Source organism: Heptranchias perlo, chromosome 13, assembly GCF_035084215.1.
Source record: "Heptranchias perlo isolate sHepPer1 chromosome 13, sHepPer1.hap1, whole genome shotgun sequence".
NCBI lineage: Eukaryota > Metazoa > Chordata > Chondrichthyes > Hexanchiformes > Hexanchidae > Heptranchias > Heptranchias perlo.
This window is the reverse complement of record NC_090337.1, coordinates 38,613,989-38,633,951: the sequence shown is the minus strand read 5'-3', so window position 1 is coordinate 38,633,951 and position 19,963 is coordinate 38,613,989. Positions and strand designations below refer to the sequence as shown.

Genomic DNA, 19,963 nt, shown 5'->3' with positions numbered 1-19,963 from the left:
ACATTTGTCTTCACTAATCTTTTTCTTTTTACAAACTTGTAGAAGATTTTACAATCCACTTTTATGTTCCTTGCAAGTTTACTCTCACACTCTATTTTCCCCTCTTAATCAATCTCTTGGTCCTTTTTTGATGAATTCTAAACTGTTCCCAATCCTCAGGCTTGCTACTTTTTCTGGCAACTTTATATCATTCCTCTTTGGATCTAATACTATCCTTAATTTCTTTTGTTAGCCATGGTTGGGCCGCTTTTCCTTTTGTGTTTTTGCATCAGAAAGGAATGTATAATTGTTGCAATTCATGCATTCGTTCCTTAAATGTTAGCCATTGCCTATCCACCATCATGCCTTTTAATGAAGCTTCCCAATCTATCATAGCCAACTCACTCCTCATACCTTCGTAGTTTCCTTTGTTTAGATTTAGGACCCTAGTTTCGGATTGGACTACTTCACTTTCCATCTTAATGAAGAATTCTATCATGTTATGGTCACTCTTCCCTAAAGGACCCCGCACAACAAGATTGTTAATTAACCCCTTCTCATTGCACAATACCCAATCCAGGATAGCCTGTTCCCTGGTTGGCTCCTCAGCGTACTGATCTAAAAAACCATCTCATACACACTCCAGGAATTCATCCTCCACAGTATTATTGCTAATTTGGTTTGGCCAGTCTACATGCAGATTAAAGTCACCCATGATTACTGAATTACCCTTGTTACATGCATCTCTAATTCCCTTTTTGATCCCATCCCCTACATTACCACTACTGTTTGGAGGCCTATAGACAACTCCCATCAGTGTTTTCTGCCCCTTGGTGCTTCTTAATTCCACCCAGACTGATTCTACGTCTTGATTTTCTGAGCCAATATCCTTTCTCACTATTGCTCTTCCGAGAAAAGCTTTTTTCACTTCTACCACAACCTCTGGGCTGTTTTATACAGAAAGTCTCTAAACAATAAGACAGCAATAAGAATTGGTTACTATGTTAAGAGCGGAATCTTATCCATTATGATACAGTTAATGGTCTTGGAACAACAGAAAATAAATATTATACTGGGGTATAATAGTGAGAATCCCTCTATTACATTTCCTGGTCTGGACAAAATAAGAGGGTAGATTTCTGTCCTTATCGCCTGGGCTGTAATCTGGTGGAGTGGATAACCTGCCTTTTATCGAACCTGGCCAATTATCGTTCCATGAATTTCAATGGAATGAAAATCAGGCGGATATCATAAAGGGCGGGTAGATTTAGATAGATCTAGTCTGTTGCAATTATTTCCTTGTGGTTTAGTTACCCATCTTCTTGACAAGGAAGTATTTGCAACAGGAAGCTAGAGCAATTTTGCACAGCCTGGCACTTGAAAAAACTTAATATATTGGTAAGTAAATTTCAGTTCATCTAATAATATTATTACAATCTGACTTGTTTCCCATGTGATAACTTGGACAATTGAATCAAGAATAAGTATGGATTAATATTCAGAGTTGCAAGACTATTTCTTCCTTTCTCAATTATCTTAAAACTGGAAGTAAAGTTGAAGTCAAGATGACAGTAAACAGTAATTGTGGTCGCCAGCGTAGATCTGGTACATTATGTGGAAATAATGGACAAACTATGTTGATTATTTCTAACTGAATTTAAACATCTTATGGAAAAGAAATATGATGTTTAAAAATCAGTAGACATCATCCGGAGCTGGGGTGGGGGGGAGGAGAGTGGAAGATCGGGGGGGAGGGGGAAGATCGGGGGGACATCGGGGGGGGGGGGTGAAGAGGGGAAGATCGGGGTGACATCGGGGGGTGAAGAGGGGGAGATCGGGGGGACGTCAGGGGTGAAGAGGGGGACATCGGGAGGACATCGTGGGGGGGGGGGGGATGAAGAGGGGGAGACCAGAGGGGGAGACATTGGACATCGGAGCAGGGTGGAAAGGTAGGTTGATTTAGTGTTTTAACTTCCTGCAATGGTTTTTGATGTATTTTATTTTGTTTCTTTTTCCCTGATCGGCCCTTCATGTCTTGTTTCACCAGGCGTGAATCAGAAGCGGTGGACAAGCCGCCCAGGTAAGTTAAAAATCGTTGTAACCAAGTAATCTGTCACAAGTAAAGTGCCTCAAGTACCTCAATGAGGTGCATTTGGCTCTTTAACTGTCATTAATTGCTGGTGGGACTTCCGATTTCAGGACGCCTGCGCGCACACAGGTACGTCCATGGGGAACTCAGAAGTCAGCGGGTTGGAGCCGGCTTCCGAACCTGAACAGGATTTCTGTGATTTTCAGAGCCCCCAATACACCCACAATTTCCATGTAAAATTGAGCCTTATGTGTCCTAAGATCCTATTTGCCTTTATCACTACCACAGCAGATTATGCCTTAGGTTGAAGGATGTTTTTTCACTAAAACATGCCAATATTACTTCTAAGTTATTTTCTGCAGACATTTATTTTGCACTTGCTCTGTTTGTTTCCTAGCTTCATGATTTTGCATTCTGCTACACTAAAAAACAGCTCCCACTTTTTGGCCCAATCCATCAGCCTGTCCAGTTCCCTCTACAACCAATCTAGTTGTTCCTTACTATTGACCTATTCACAAAGTAGTATCATTAACAAATTTGAAGAGTTTTGTTACCATCTCTTCCTCCAAATCATCAACATGCATTGAAAAGAACAAATGACCCAGTATCAATCCCTGCAGTACCCCATTAGTCAAGTAGTGCTGCTTCCTTAAAAGCTATCTTTTACATCCTGTGACTCAACCACTTAGTTATCCATTTCAAAAGCTTCCTTCCTATTCCATGTTTTCTACTTTGTAAAGTAATCTACCAAAGACTTTACTAAGGTCTGTGTATAATAAATCTACAGTGTTCCCCTTGTCCATTAGAAAACAAGAGTTTGTGTTTATATAGCACTTACCACATTCTCAAGATGTCTCAAGGCTTTTTCATATGCAATGACTTTTTAAGTGTAGCTACTGCAATTATGTAGGCAAACTAACTCTATTACATTCTCAAAGAACTCTACCTGTAAAGCTATATTAATTACTTTTTAACATTCTACGTTACCTCTTTCAGTGTACTTTCTACTATCTTCTCAACTACTGATGTCAAGCTCACAGTTATATGCTCCTTTGAATTGTCCTTCCATTCCTTTTTTTATAAATTGGCAACACATTTGCCTTCCTCCAGTCCTTTGGCACAACTCCTGTATTTAGTGATTCCCTTAAGATATCCATTATTAAAGACATCTGCCATTTCTCAAATTAATTATCATATAACTCCTGGGATCTGTGCCTTTTAACAGTTGTTTTGCCCAAACATTTTCATAGAAATTTTGTACATTTTTCATATTTTCTGCAATCCTAATCCCATTATCTCCTAATCAATTTCTTCACCTGTTTTATTATTCTCTTTTATTCATCCCTATTGCTAAACATACCTGTAGTTTTAAACTTAATGAAAGACCTTTTTATTCCTGCCCACCCCCACCCATTACTTTCCTGTTGCTCACATCCATTTCCTACCTCCTCTAATGTCTGATAGAATTTATTTGTTCTGCAGTCCCCTAACTATTTCCTTTCTGTACCTCCCCTTCTAACATTGTACGCCAAACCATCATTCTTAGTTCCTTTCTCATCCCCTGAAAGTCTGCCTTTGTGAAGTTAAAAACCTTAGTTGTTCTCTTTTTCTGTCATTAAGTCTTATTTGAAACTCCACTACATTGTGGTTGGTTTTGCCTTGCTTTTCTCTGACATTGACCATTTTCACCATTCCCTGGCCATTGCATAGTAGTAAGTTTAGTACTGCTTCCCACTTCTGTCTTCCATGATCATTTATGTTGATTTAATAACTCATAATCATGTCTTGAAATAATATTTCAATCTTCTAATTCTCACTAAAATCTTCCCAATTAATCCTGGCAAATTGGAAGTCCCCATCACAATTGTATTACCTTCCTTACATCGTCCCCTCAGTTGTGAGCCCACTATGTCCTCTGCCTGATTTAGTGGCCTTCAGTTGCGTGAATTTGTTATTCAGTCTGACCCACAATATCTTAATTTCATTAACACCTGAGCCCAAGTTATCTACCTCGATTAACATTGTCATCTTTAGCACACTTGGCAATTCTCCTCCCATTTTTCCCTTCTATCCCTTTGGAACAATCCATACGCTTGTAAATTTAAATGCTCTCCCAGTCCATATCTTTAAGCCAAGTTTCAAGCTCCTGACATTTGTATATAGTACTCTCAGGCAACCATTTTCTCCATTTTTTTATCCTAACCTGTTTATCCCCCTTTCCATTGTTCAATTGAAACAATATGGTTGCCCCATCTCTGTTAAATTTCCATTTCACTCAAATTCTGCTACATTTACTGCCTCCAGTACTCCTCTGGTAATAACTTTTTCTCATCCAACAAAATATCTAGCTTAAAACCTTGAACTCTTCCCTCCTTACTAGTTTAAAACCACAGCTCTCTGTGGGGACAATGGTTCCAGTTCAGTTTCACCCCATCTGTACAGCTTCTACCTTCTATAGAACTCACCCCAATGCCCCAGAAATCCGAAACACTTCCTTCTACACCAGCTCTTGATCCATGTGTTAATGTGTCTAGTCTGTCTTTCTCCATCTGGCCTGTCATATGGTACCAGGAATAATTCTGAGATTACTAGAATCATAGAATCATAGAAGTTTACAACATGGAAACAGGCCCTTCGGCCCAACATGTCCATGTCGCCCAGTTTATACCACTAAGCTAGTCCCAATTGCCTGCACTTGGCCCATATCCCTCTATACCCATCTTACCCATGTAACTGTCCAAACGCTTTTTAAAAGACAAAATTGTACCCGCCTCTACTACTGCCTCTGGCAGCTCGTTCCAGACACTCACCACCCTTTGAGTGAAAAAATTGCCCCTCTGGACCCTTTTGTATCTCTCCCCTCTCACCTTAAATCTATGCCCCCTCGTTATAGACTCCCCTACCTTTGGGAAAAGATTTTGACTATCTACCTTATCTATGCCCCTCATTATTTTATAGACTTCTATAAGATCACCCCTAAACCTCCTACTCTCCAGGGAAAAAAGTCTCAGCCTATCCAACCTCTCCCTATAAGTCAAACCATCAAGTCCCGGTAGCATCCTAGTAAATCTTTTCTGCACTCTTTCTAGTTTAATAATATCCTTTCTATAATAGGGTGACCAGAACTGTACACCGTATTCCAAGTGTGGCCTTACTAATGTCTTGTACAACTTCAACAAGACATCCCAACTCCTGTATTCAATGTTCTGACCAATGAAACCAAGCATGCTGAATGCCTTCTTCACCACCCTATCCACCTGTGACTCCACTTTCAAGGAGCTATGAACCTGTACTCCTAGATCTCTTTGTTCTATAACTCTCCCCAGCGCCCTACCATTAACAGAGTAGGTCCTGGCCCGATTCGATCTACCAAAATGCATCACCACACATTTATCTAAATTAAACTCCATCTGCCATTCATCAGCCCACTGGCCCAATTTATCAAGATCCCGTTGCAATCCTAGATAACCACCTTCACTGTCCACAATGCCACCAATCTTGGTGTCATCTGCAAACTTACTAACCATGCCTCCTAAATTCTCATCCAAATCATTAATATAAATAACAAATAACAGCGGACCCAGCACCGATCCCTGAGGCACACCGCTGGACACAGGCCTCCAGTTTGAAAAACAACCCTCTACAACCACCCTCTGTCTTCTGTCGTCAATCCAATTTTGTATCCAATTGGCTACCTCACCTTGGATCCCGTGAGATTTAACCTTATGTAACAACCTACCATGCGGTACCTTGTCAAAGGCTTTGCTAAAGTCCATGTAGACCACGTCTACTGCACAGCCCTCATCTATTTTCTTGGTTACCCCTTCAAAAAACTCAATCAAATTCGTAAGACATGATTTTCCTCTCACAAAACCATGCTGACTGTTCCTAATCAGTCCCTGCCTCTCCAAATGCCTGTAGATCCTGTCTCTCAGAATACCCTCTAACAACTTACCCACTACAGATGTCAGGCTCACCGGTCTGTAGTTCCCAGGCTTTTCCTGCCGCCCTTCTTAAACAAAGGCACAACATTTGCTACCCTCCAATCTTCGGGCACCTCACCTGTAGCTGTCTAGGATTGAAGAGTTGCACTTCTAACTAACAGTTCTTTCTATCTTGTCAAACTAACTTGTAAGACATCCGTCCAGTCCTTTCCTATGTCATTGCTTCCAATATGAACCATGACTTCTGGCTATTTATCTTCCCTTTATAGAATCTTTCTCAACTGCCCCATATGTCCCTTACCCTGGGAGGCATCACACTATTTGGGGCTTCTGGTCATGGCTGCAGAAAAGACTACCCACTCCTCTAATAATAGAATCTCCCTTAACCACAACTTGTCTTTTCTTATTGATGCTATCACTTTTTCCCTGTAGGTAATCACTTGCTACCAGTTGCTCCACGGTGCTGTGGTGTTATTCATGAATTTCCCTCCCCCATGTCACTATCCTTAGCCGCAACATCTGGCTGTGTATACCTATCAGACAACATCAGATCCTCAGGACTTTCCTACACTGCCTACACCTGAGTCCTTTCCTCTTGGCAAAGGTCACTCATGTCCCTTCCTCACTACTTTCCTCTAGGTTTGGGTTGGCCAATGTGTATTCTAGGAAACATTCCTCTTCCTTATATTGTAGAGTGTTTCCAACTAGTTCTTAAACTAATTAATTTTGAGCTTAAGTCAGTCTATCCAGAGACACTTCTTGCACTTACAATTGTCCTGACACTAATGATCTCCAGGAACTCCTGCATCATGCAAATACTGGCTTCCACTATCTGGCCATACTAAATGGACTCAGAAATAGCAGTAAATAAAAAGTATCTGTAAGCAGGTTGTAGAATCCTCCACACAAGATGCCATGATAAAAGAAATTAGGCACATTCCCAAATGGCTCCAACAATCTTTCAAGCATTTTTCTTTTCAAAGTTGGACCCTGGAGGTCAGGATCCTTTCCCTGATTTCCTTGATGGATGCAATCTGACTTTCCAGCAAGCTGCTTTTTGCTCCACCTGTGCCATCTCCACCTGCTCCTGCTCTGTATTTTACCAGTGCTCTCTCCTCAAACTCACTATCTAAATTCCCCAGGGTGAATGTAACTGTGCTGCCGCTTGCCAGGGTGAGATTGAGTGAAGAGATGTGCAGTGAGGTGTATGGTTGTTCCAGGTCACTGGTCCGTCTCAGCTTCTTCTGCCATATGTACAAAAACAGAAGGAGAAGAAGTGCTACGTACATTATAACTTGGTGCCATGCAGCCTCCACCTACAGTACTGGCATGGACTTGCCTTACAATGCATGGCTTAGTGTCAGTAAACGCGTGACTGAATAGGATGGAGACTAAAGGAAGGATAAGTGTGGTCCTAATCCTGAGCTGAGGTTAGGTCTCCAACTTCCCCATCTCCTGCTTCCTTTTCAAAGTCCTGTCTCTCTGAATTTAGAGGCCCTGCTACTCAAAAATAAGTAAAAGATGTACTTTGGTCGGTCCTTCTCTCATTCGCATTCTCTCCCTCTTGTTGCACATGTTACCCTTACAAACGCAGAGGCATGCATTGAGTTGTTGACATTGGCAGCATCACATACATTGAAACTCATATATCATAGAAACATAGAAATTTACAGCACAGAAGGAGGTCATTTGGCCCATCGTGTCTGTGCCAGCTGAAAAAGAGCCATCCAGCCTAATCCCACTTTCCAGCTCTTGGTCCAAAGCCTTGTAGGTTGCGGCAGCTTCAAGTGCATATCCAAGTACATTTTAAATGTGATGAGGGTTTCTGCCTCTGCCACCCTTTCAGGCAGTGAGTTCCAGACCCCCACCACCCTCTGGGTGAAAAAAATTCTCCTCAACTCCCCTCTAATCCTTCTACCAATTACTTTAAATCTATGCCCCCTGGTTTTTGACCTCTCTGCTAAGGAAAACAGGTCCTTCCTACCCACTCTATCTCGGGCCCTCATAATTTTATACACCTCAATTACATCTCCCCTCAGCCTCCTCTGTTCCAAAGAAAACAACCCCAGCCTACCCAATCTTTCCTCATAGCTAAAATTCTCTAGTCCTGGCAACATCTTTGTAAATCTCCTCTCATCCAGTGCAGATCCCCGTAAATCTCCTCTGTACCCTCTCTGGTGCAATCACATCTTTCCTGTAATGTGGTGACCAGAACTGTACTTCATTTCACAAGTTCCAAGTTAGAATTTGCAAGTCAATGTTAAAAGGTAAGATTTATGTCATCTCATTGTCAAAGCACTTATTAATCGACTTTTCACATGATAGATGTTTTACTTCCAGGAACAAGTGACAATTACATCACAATTATTATCATTCATGGTCATCCAATATCAGTGGCAACTTTAAGATTTCCTCTGTTTTATGATGCTACCTTTCTAGGCTTGGATATTGTTGGTAGGCATGAATGGACTATTGTAATTATACTTCCTTAAGGTATCTTCCATAAATCATTATCCTCTAATCTTCAGTAAAATTTTAATCTCACAGCCTACATATTTAACACTTGATGAATTGAATTGCCTGTAACAGAGACTGTCTGCCCCATTTAACCAACCTCTCACTTCAGGCCATGAAGATGCCCAGAGTTGTGTTAAATCTCACTGCACTAAACTGATCCTAATGTGATCGTTTTATTGTTTACTTGTTGTTTTTCAATAGTTGCATTTGTCAGATATTTCTTTTTCAGAATCTGCCATGTCAGCCATTTCAGAAATAACATGGAAGTGGATGGAGTTACATGATTCAGTTTCCTCCTCCAGCGCAGCGAGAACAAACAAGAACAACAAGGCTGCAGATGTGAATCATCCTCAGCAGGAAAGATGCATCCCTTTATGTCCTTCCATAGTGCAGATATCTGGGGACAGATTAGAGACATTGACTGTTGCAAACCTGGAAGCAGTTCAAAGCCAACTACCTGCAAAAACATCTGTAGATTCTAAGTATGTTTCATTCTCTTCAAACAAATAATACATTACTGAAATACTGGCCATGAATTCTACAGAATTTCAAAGAATATATTAAATTAAAGAAGAAAAACAACTACAGTAACTGAATTTCTAAATAAAAACATTTCAGGATGTTAGACTCCCAATAGGATAACTGTGTTCAATTTCCATTCATCATTCTCAGCTAAACCAAGCAGTGAACCTGGGACTTTTCCTACTTCAGTATAGCTCAGCAGCAGGCCAAAGAATGAATGTACCTTTTAAACCATCACCACAATTTGATTCTGTATTTTTATAAATAACTACACTTCTTTAATTCTATATAAGATTGATATTGTGAATGTTGGGGAATATTAATTGCAGTTCATTGTTACTGAGCCATTTAGGTATGCACTGCTTGGCCTTACTTTCATAGATCAGTATTTATTATTTATGGTTTGTTTTTAGTATCCTTGCCTAGAGATTACAGAAGTTTTTATGTATTCAAGTTAATCCTCACACATATATTTTATGTACTATTTGTGTATCATGACTGTCACATTAAATACTAATATTCATCTAATTATCACAGGGCTCCAGTTTTGAATGATGATTGCAAGAATAATTTGGGCTGGACTCCACTCCACCATGCTGCATTCTGTGGACATATTCCTTTAGTCAAGTATCTTCTTCACAGACGTGCAGCTATCAATAGCAGGAATGAGTATAATTACACTGCAATGCACAGGGCTGCTTGGAATGGACACACTGATACAGTGGATTACCTCTTACACCGTGGAGCTCTTCTTGAGCCTCAAACCCGCTGCGGAGCAAGCCCACTTCACTGCACTGCAGCTAATGGTTATGTAAGTACTGCCCAGCTGCTACTAAAATATGGGGCCTCTGTAGACATTAAAGATAACAATAGGTGGACTCCATTACACTGGGCCTGTGTGAATGGGCATATAGATGTCATTGAACTGCTGCTAATGGGGGGATCTGCACTGGATGAGAGGACAGACTACGGTATGACACCACTGCAATTAGCAGTTGAAGCTGGGAATATCAAGGCCACCTGCTGTTTGCTGAAGAAAGGAGCAGACATAGATGCCAGGGATGAAAATAATCAAACTGCCCTGCATAAAGCTGCTGCAAATGGAAGCATAGAGGTAAGAAGACGTGTAACTCAAAATCTTAGAGTTGTTAGGCAGCGGAGAAGACTGCTGCCTGTGCCACCGGAACCATACTGCAGCAAGAATTAGCATCTTTAGCATAGTCAATGGAGAGGGAGAAAACTCATCTATTACAGAGCTACATCATGTTAATGTTGCACTGTCTATTTTATTAAATTATAAAGGCATCTCCAACTGTTCCTAAGTACAATACTACAGTGTAGTAAATTATACCAGAATGGAGGACACTCATATTCTGGACTGGAAATAAGCAAGTAAGAAAGAAAGAATTCTCAAGTTTCATGTTGGAAGATTTACTTGTAGCATTAACTTTTATCTCAAGCTCAGTAAAATAAATCTAGCTCTGTAGCACCCATGAATTTCATGTGCCCTACATTTTCCATGATCACAAAATTATGCCAAATACTTTGAGCAGAAAGTACTATGGAGTTGCATTGCAGTTGAACTTTTTGAGGCAGTTGCGAACATGATGGATATAGTAGTGTCTATGGATGCTGTCTATATGGACTTGCAAGAAGCATTTGATAAAGTTCGACAAGAGATTATTAGCAAAAATGCAAGCGCATGGAATTGGAGGTAACCTTGTGGCATGGGTTGGTAATTGGTTAGAAGGTAGGAGACAGAGAGTAAGGATAAATGGTTTGTTCTCTGATTGGCAGGGTGTGACAAGTGGTGTTCCCCAGGGATCTGTACTGACACCTCAGCTTTTCACCATATATATAAATGACTTGGATGAAAGAATAGAGAATTGTATATCCAAGTTTGCAGATGGCACTAAGTTAGCAGGCAGAGTAAGTTGTGTAGACAGGAGCGTAAAGTTACAAAGGGACATATACAGACTAAGTAAGTGAGCAAAAGTATGATGGACGGAGTTTAATGTGGGTAAGTGTGAGGTCATCCACTTTGGATCCGAGAAAGACAAATCAGAATATTTTCTTAATGGTGAGAGACTAGGAGCTGTGGAGGAGCAAAGGGATTTGGGTGTCCATGTGCACAGATCACTAAAAGCTAATGCACAGGTACAAAAAGGCTAATGGAATGTTAGCCTTTATCTCGAGAAGGTTGGAATACAAAAGTGACGAAGTGATGCTTCAGTTGTACAAAGCTTTGGTCAGACACAGCTTGGGTACAGTGTTCAGTCTTGGGCACCACACCTCAGAAAAGATAGATTGGTTTTGGATGGGGAACAGCGCAGATTCACCAGATCGATACCAGGGCTTAAAGGGTTGAATTATGAGAACAGGTTGCAGAAATTTGGTTTATATTCCCTTGAGTTTAGAAAGTTGAGGGATGATGTAATCTTTAAAACAATAATTGGATTTGATAGAGTAGATATAGAGAAATTATTTCCTCTGGTGGGGGAATCCAGAATAAGGGAGCATAATCTTAAAATTAGAGCAAGGCTATTTAGGAGTAAAATTAGGGAGCACTTTTTCACATGAAGAGTAGTGGAAATCTGGAACTCTCTCCCCCAAATGTCTGTGGATGCTGGGTTAATTGAAATTGTCAAGACGGAGATCAATAGATTTTTGTTAGGTAAGGATATCAAGGGATATGGAGCAAAGGCAGGTAGAGTTGAGGTACAGATAAACCATGATCTAATTGAATTGGCCTCCTCCTGTTCCTATGCAGACTAGAAGGATCAAGATACGTTGTTATGAGCAGAGTTGGCCTGGAGATGGTGCTGTTGTATAGAAGCACACAACTAGGAAAACTGGCCATGGTGATGCAATCTTTGTTAAATGTATTTTTGTTTATTCGTTCATGGGATGTGGGTGTCGCTGGCAAAGCCATCCCTAATTGCCCTTGAAAAGTTGGTGATAAGTCATCTGCTTGAACCGCTGCAGCCCGTGTGGTGAAGGTTCTCCCACAGTGCTGTTAGGTAGGGAGTTCCAGGATTTTGACCCAGCAATGATGAAGGAACAGCAATATATTTCCAAGTCGGGATGGTGTGTGACTTGGAGGGGAACGTGCAGGTGGTGTTGTTCCCATGTGCCTGCTGCCCTTGTCCTTCTAGGTGGTAGAGGTCGCGGGTTTGGGAGGTGCTTTCAAAGAAGCCTTGGCGAGTTGCTGCATTGCATCTTGTAGATGGTACACACTGCAGCCACGGTGTGCCGGTGGTGAAGGGAGTAAATGTTTAGGGTGCTGGATGGGGTGCCAATCAAGCGGGCTGCTTTGTCCTGGATGGTGTCGAGTTTCTTGAGTGTTGTTGGAGCTGCACTAATCCAGGCAAGTGGAGAGTATTCCATCACACTCCTGACTTGTGCCTTATGAAAGAACAACTGCTGAGGCATCTGTTTATTTCAACGTTTTTATTTTTATTTCAGATTTCCAGCATTTACTTTTTTTTCTTTTTAATCACTGAATAGCTTCAGTCTACAACTGAGGCATCATGTTGAGTACGCTGATTCACACATCAAGTCTGTACCTGTATTCCTGCGTGCAGCTGCTCATCTCAGTACAGAAATGTAAAATATGCCATTTAGTTTTTCTCTCTCATGTGCCATAGTAAAACTAACATCTTGGCAACAAAAAAGCTGCAGAACTTTCCAAAACCTAAACCAACCTCATAGAAGTTGACAACATTACCAGCAAGCCCAAAACCCAGTCTGACGTCAATCAGTGTTTTTTTCAATAAACCACTCACATTATTTTGCCTGAAGTATTAAATATGGAGACAGAGCGGTACCTCATTCAGCAGCCGAGATGCTTGCAGAAGAGCCTCTTTCTTGCCTTATTTCCCTACTGTGTCTGGCTATAGCTGCAGTCATCATTATTTTCCATAGTGATCAGACTCTTCAAATAATAACCACCAGGTGCAAGTGGATGAGGCATTGTGCTTCTCAACAGTGACATCACTTAAATGCTACCTGAGGACTAAAAAGAAGTGTCAGGATGGGCTGTAAGTCTACATTCTGATTGCTGCATTTTCATTCCAAAAGAACTGTTGATAGTTTGAGCAATTAGGTAGGAGAGACTAATGCCTAAAAACGTGCTGCAAAATTGACTGCCATCCTTTTCACTTTCGTGCAAATTGTACTGTGGATCACAATTAGATATTTTGATAAATGATAGGAACCTTGTGAGAAGTCATTGAGTATATTCAAGGCTGAGATCGATAGATTTTTGGACTCTGGGGGAATCAAGGGATTTGGGGATCTGGTGGGAAAGTGCAGTAGAGGTCGAAGATCAGCCATGATCTTATTGAATGGTGGAGCAGGCTCGAGGGGCTGACTGGCCTACTCCTGCTCCTATTTCTTATGTTCTTAAGACTTGCACACATGGAAAAATATTTTTGTGGAGTGTGAAAAATATGGCCTTAGGTGGCTCATAAAATATGTGCAGCAGCCTTTAAGATAATTAAGATCTCAGGATCCTTTCAAAACCAACATGCCAAATGCTATGCAGTAGTTAGTACACAATGGACATCCTAAAATAACATCCCCTCAATCACCCCCTCTTATTTCAGACATAAGTTTAAATACCAAAATAGTATCTCGGCTGTTCAGTGCTCTGTTCCGTGTGTATTAAAGTGTTTTTAACTTTTTGGTCAATCATCGGAATAAAGAGGCAAAGCTCGTGGTTTGAGTGTCAGCTGTTAAAATATTTGTGGTCTATGTTTTCTCAGAGACACTATTAGCATTATGCGCAGTCAACATTTATTTCTTTGCTTATCTTCCTCCCAGATCTTGCAGCTGCTGCTAAAACAAAATGCCACAGTGGATGCTTCAGATGGAAACCAGCTCACACCTCTGCACAGAGCTGCAGACAGTGGAACTGCTGCTGTTCATTTGTTGTTGCAATTTGGTGCTTCCATTGACAGCAGAGATGTACTGCAGATGACTCCTCTGCATCAAGCTGCTGTCCAAGGTCAGGTGGCAGTGAGTAGGATTCTAATTCAACATGGTGCTGACATCCATGCCAGAAACTGGATGGATAAAACTCCTTTACATCTGGCTGCAGAGAAGGGCCACTGTCATGTTGTACAACTACTGATTAGTAGCGGGGCTGATATGCTAGCCAAAACAAAGTGGAATGAAACAGCAGCTGATCTTGCCATAGATAGAAAACAAGAAAAGGTCTTTAATGTGCTGAGAGGACACCGTATAAAACAATGAGAGAAATGTGTTCAGATAGGAAAATACAAAGTCAATGCACTATTTTTCATAAAAAGAAATTTATATCATATTGGGCCAGATTTTGCTCTGAGCCTGCCGCCCATTAGAGTTGCACTTACTTTTCTTGTTTCTTTCCACGGCAAGTTCCTCTCATGGGGCGTTTAATCCAGCGCGGTGCCCTCTACAGGGCATTTAGGACCTGTGTGAACGGGGCAAGCAACTATCTATCTCCTTAACCAATCAGATTGAAGCCAGTTAATATGCCACGAAGAGTCAAAACCAGGAAGTGTAAGTTGGAACAGTGAATTCAATGTCAGGTCAGGTACAGAAAGTGAAATAAAGAGAGGGTAAGAAATATTGAATTAAAAGCAGAAATAAAAGAGACAGAAAGAAAAAGTGAAAAATATATTTTTTAAATGTCCAACAACAATTAAAATCTGAAGGAAAGAGACTCCACACTTGTAAAAGTTAATTTTCAGTGCCAGAGTTTGTTTGGCAGTCATTAAGACTTATCACGCTGTTCAGATGGATACTTAGACTTACATAACTTGACGTACCTTTTTTTGGAGAGATTATTTCGTATCCATCAGGTCAGTGCAGGAACTTCAGGCCGTTCCTTTCATCTGAAGGTGAGTCAGCCGGTGAGATGTTCTTCCCGCGAAGCTTACGGAGGAGCGGGGCATCTGGTAGAGCAACTTCCGGATTTCCGCGTTTAATTGTGTATGTGCGGTCGCTGGAAGGCTCACTGTTATTTTTAGAGCAAAATCTGGCCCTATATACACACCTCTACACCTGCAGAGTTGCTGTGGCATCCCTGTGAAGCAGCACACAGCACAAACTTCAACCCTTTCTCTGTCTCCTTGATCCCATGGGGGTAATACTCACCCATTCTTAACTTGTACCCTCCTTTCCTGCAAACTCACCCACAGCAACGAGGGACAGAAGAGACGGACAAAGATGATGAGGAGAAAAAGGCATGGAAATTCTGCCTTGTGGACAATGAGGATGACAGAGTCAAAGGATTATGAAGTTGGATGAGAAGTCAAGACGAAGCCCAACCCTGAGTTCCTGTACTGACATCTTACCCCTTGATCCTCTGCTATCACCTCCTTGATCTCATCACTTGCATCACTTGCTTTTCCCACACGCCTGCTTAGTTACTTACACCCAGAGGAATTAGATGGTGTTACTGAGCATGTGGCATTGTTGGCGAAGAGCACAGGGAAGACAAAGGAGTGGGGAGTGGGTGAGGATTTGGAACTGGAGATGGGGGATGTGGAGCGGAAGACCAACTCTCCTATTTAAAGTATCTTATTGAGAAATGTAGTAGAATGGTTGAAATGTGTACATTATTTACATATAGGATAAGAGTATTGCATAATAACCTGTTAAATACTAAAGAATTTTAAAAGTTTAAGAATCGGTTACAGATAGTAACTCTCTATGCCTGTGTTTTTCCTTTATGGATTTTATGAATTAAACCTATAGTGTTGGATATGTGTTTCATGGCCATTAATTTTTGTCTGTAAGCAGATTGGATCTGTGAATTTAGTGCCGTATACCTGTGCACCAGAGGGTAATTTTCATATCACTTTCAGTAGGAGCGACCTGAGGGTTTCAACATATTGTTCACTAACAATTAGTGAAAAGTGTAATAGGAAAAGCAGAATATCATGACGAATGCTCAATTGACATATACCTCCCTGCTTCCTGCTCCTCCTCTAGATGTGGTGCAAGATCAAGAAGCAGGTCCCTCAGAATCCAACGATGCCAGCATTTTGCAGCACACTCTCATTAGTTTAAGCCTTTATTTTGTAGTTTAAAAATCAGTTACTGAGAAAAAAAGTGAATCAAAAGCTTTCAGATGTAAAATTTTCAGAAAGCATTTTAGTGACTATTAGGAAAAGCCACCTGGTGGCCAAATTGTGCAATTACAGGGTGACTAGATTCTTGGACAATTTTCATTATAAACATAGGCATAAGAATTTGTACTGGAAAAAGTTGATACGAAAGTGTGGCAAAAAGAGTGATAACAGGAAGTAAGGTTTTGCAGACACAAAGTGTACTCAGTAAGATTTTGAGGATGATATAGATTCTGAATGATCACTTTCTTCAAGTATTAACAAAAAATGACGAGAGCAATATGCCCTCCCCAACAGTGGTATCTAAAGTATAATCAGTGGCTTTGATATAAATGAGATGGAAGTCCCAGACAGGCTAAACGGGATCAAAACAAATAAATCACCAGGGATAGATGGTATTTATCCCAGAATTCGTAGAGAGATAAGTGAGGAGATTTGTGAGCAACTAACAACCTTTATGAGGACGTCATTGGACATTGGGGAGATACCAGTAGATTTGGGAAGTGGTCAGTGTGGTGTCCATATTAAGGGTGACAAAACAACTACAGACCCATTAGTCTCACTTCCAATACAGGTGAAATAATGTAATCAATTATGAGCAGTAAATGTTGGTGGGGTAGGGGAGTACTGAGTTGGGTGCCTCAGGGTTTGGTGTTGGGATCACTACTGTTTCTAATTTATGTCAATAACCTGGATTCAAAAACTCAATGCAAATTGGTCATATTTAAATATGATACCAAACTAGAAGGGGCAAACAGTGGAATTGGAACAGGTTGCTCAGGAATTACAGAATCAATTGGATAAAATATGTATATGGACAGAATAATGGCAGATGAAATTTAATGCACATAGGAAGGAAAAACAGACAACACAGATACTTCATGAAAGGATAAAGCTGAAAGAAGTCTTGATACGTTAGTAAACTTGACACTAAACATGTCTAACCAGTGCAGAGCAGTACTCAACAAAGCCGACAGAATCTTGAACTACATAGCCATAACAATAGACTACATCAGAGAAGTCATGTATCTACACTACAGCGCACCTTAAATACTTCAACCTACTCCAGCCCTACAACCCTCTGAAAACTCTGTGTTCCTCCAATTCTGGCCTCTTGTGCAACCCCAACTTCCTTCGCCCCAGCATTGGCAGCCGTGCCTTCAGCTATCTAGGCCTTAAGTGCTAGCTGTGGCTCAGTGGTAGCACTCTTACCTGAGTCAGAAGGTTGTGGGTTCATAGTCCCACACCAGAGACTTGAGCTCAAAATCTAGCCTGACACTCCAGTGCAATACTGAGGGAGACCAGCACTGTCAGAGGTGCGTCTTTTGGATGAGACATTAAAGCAAGGCCTTGTCTGCCCTCTCAGTTGTTTCCTACATTACAACAGTAACTACACTTCAAAGGGTACTTCATTGGGTGTAAAGCACTTTGGGACATCCTGAAGTCATGAAAGGCACTATGCAAATCCAAGTCTTTCTTTCTAAGCTCTGAAATTCCCTCCCTAAACCTATGTCAACTCTCACTCCTCTTTTAAGACGCTCCTTAAAACCGACCTGTTTGATCAAGCTTTTGGTCACCTGTCCTAATGGCTCCTTCTTTGGCTCGGTGTCAATTTTTTTGTCTAATTACACTCCTGTGAAGCACCTTGGAACGTTTTACTACGTTAAAGTTGCTATATAAATGCAGGTTGATGCTTTTGCACCCAGTTTTAATTGAAGAGAGCACAGGGAGACAATCAAACGCTTGAGGCAGTGCAGAGAAGAACCACAAGGCTAATCCCTGGTATCAAAGGTCTGAGTTATGAAGACGGACTGGAAAAACTTGACTTTTCAGCCTGAAAAGGAAGTGTCTGAGAGGTGATCTAATAGAGGCATGTAAGTAGTTATCGCAATGGGAAAGGTAGATCGGAATACTAGTGGAAATTAAATTGCTAGAGTAGGACAAGGTGACATAGATCAAACTAGTAAAAAGTAAATTTAAGATTGATGTCAGGAAATTCTCCTTTACACAGTGATTATTGTAGGAAGTAGACTTCCAGCAAAATTAATAGAAGCAAAACCCTGGAATCTTTTAAGGAACATTTCAATCCTGAAATGGGGGCACTTCAGGATCTTTCCAGATAGATGAACTAAGTTCATAACTATCTTGTTACTGCAGCCAAGCAGCTGCCAATCTGGAAACACCACAAATAGGAATTAGCCTTTAATTGATGTGAATCATGTCCAATGCTCACCATTCGTCAAAGGCTTCAAGCAGACTGGTGGGCACAAGTGATTCATTGGTCGTTCCTAGAAAATACGTGGAAATCATTTCAGTTTAGGTGGTTAACCAAAATTAGTGGCATTCTCCCAAGAGGAGGATGCTTGGAGAATGATTGGTGACATTGTGAAACCAGTGTACCCCACTGGTCCATCTAAAATAGGACTCTATCTGATCTTACAATGTGCCCATTTAGACCACTTCTCCATACAGAATACTTGAGTAGTGTCCTTAACTGGGTAGGGCATGCTAGTAACAGCTTAACATCACAACTATAGTCCAGAATCCAGGCTACATGTGAGCAACACCATGGAAAATTAAAATGTTTGCAGTATTTTGCTCTTGCTAGAAATCTGAAATAAAAACAGAAAATGCTAGCAATCAACAGGTCAGGCGGCATTTGTGGACCGAGAAACAGAGTTAACATTTCAGTTAGAGTTGCGATGAAAAGTCATCTACTGGAAACATTTGGGTTAATTTTAACTTAACTCACCGGGCAGGAAACCCACAGGATTGTGTGGAACGCCAATTTTACATCCTGCCTGATATTACACTCCATTGACTTCAATAAAGTAAAATCGGGCGGGTGTAATAACAAGCATCGCACCGGATTCCATGAAGCTTCCCAACAGGCGGGTTAGGTTAAAATTGTTCCCCCCCCCAAATTAACTTTGTGTCTCTCTCTCCATCGATACTGTCTGACCAGCTGAATGTTTCCAGCACTTTGGCTAATTTTCAAATGTAATTACCAATTAAATAACAATTACCCTCCCCCTCCATCAATTGCAACATTTCCTTATTTATACTTGTCTGAAATCTGGTTTGCAAAATATGAATTTTCGTGAGGATCATTACAAGAATAAACCAACTAAAACATTGTTATTGCTACGCTTGGTTATTTTCCAGAGGCTGGACTTGTGGTTGTCCCTCTGGATAAGCTTATCTCCACCTAGATGGAGGGAACATTGAGTTCCGATGAGGTCACCATTTCCGCGGGGAAACCAGCTCGAGTCCAGTAAAACGCGGGCATTGCGCAATTTCAATGCAAATCAGCCAATAGGCAAACAGTGCCTGCTGTCTGCACAATTGGCATTGGTCATCTTGCGTCAAACCAAGCGGCTGCGTCACAAAGGAGCGGTTCGCGGTGACGTCATTCACGGGTGCGGAGCGCGCGCTTTCTCCGGGCGAGAACGAAATGAGTTCCGGGCTTCGCTCACACCGCGGAGGTGCGGGTGGGTGAAGAGGTCAAAGTATTTCCAGAAATTTACGTCACGACATTTCCCCATCGTGATTGCGAAACTCAGGTCGTCATTTCACACACCCACTTAGGAGGCTTTGAAAAAAAATTAAAATCGCGGATACCGTTATTTAGGTACCATTCGCGGTCGGTTTTTACGTGTTTTAATCGCCGGTTTAGTGTGTGTTTTTTTAATGAGGGGGGGTTCTTTGTTGTGACGGTGCACTGATACGGCAGCTGTTTTGGGAGGAGTTGGGTGCTGAGCAGTGCGCCTGCGCCACTCCAGGACATTTTTTTT

The 19,963-nt window shown here is 41.3% G+C and overlaps 2 protein-coding genes across 2 annotated transcripts; both read left to right on the top strand.

Moving 5' to 3' along the window:
• Positions 1-2,039: 2,039 nt before the first annotated feature.
• Positions 2,040-10,258, top strand: LOC137331129 (ankyrin repeat domain-containing protein 65-like). The gene is made up of 3 exons (XM_067994733.1): positions 2,040-2,059; positions 8,759-9,011; positions 9,589-10,258. Exons 2-3 carry the CDS (start codon positions 8,767-8,769, stop codon positions 10,256-10,258), a joined length of 915 nt encoding a protein of 304 aa, XP_067850834.1. The 5' UTR covers positions 2,040-2,059; positions 8,759-8,766.
• A 397-nt stretch (positions 10,259-10,655) lies between these two features.
• Positions 10,656-15,753, top strand: LOC137331128 (GA-binding protein subunit beta-1-like). Its single transcript, XM_067994732.1, has 3 exons — positions 10,656-10,765; positions 13,818-14,304; positions 14,879-15,753. Exons 1-3 carry the CDS (start codon positions 10,656-10,658, stop codon positions 15,125-15,127), a joined length of 846 nt encoding a protein of 281 aa, XP_067850833.1. The 3' UTR covers positions 15,128-15,753.
• The last annotated feature ends 4,210 nt before the right edge of the window (positions 15,754-19,963 follow it).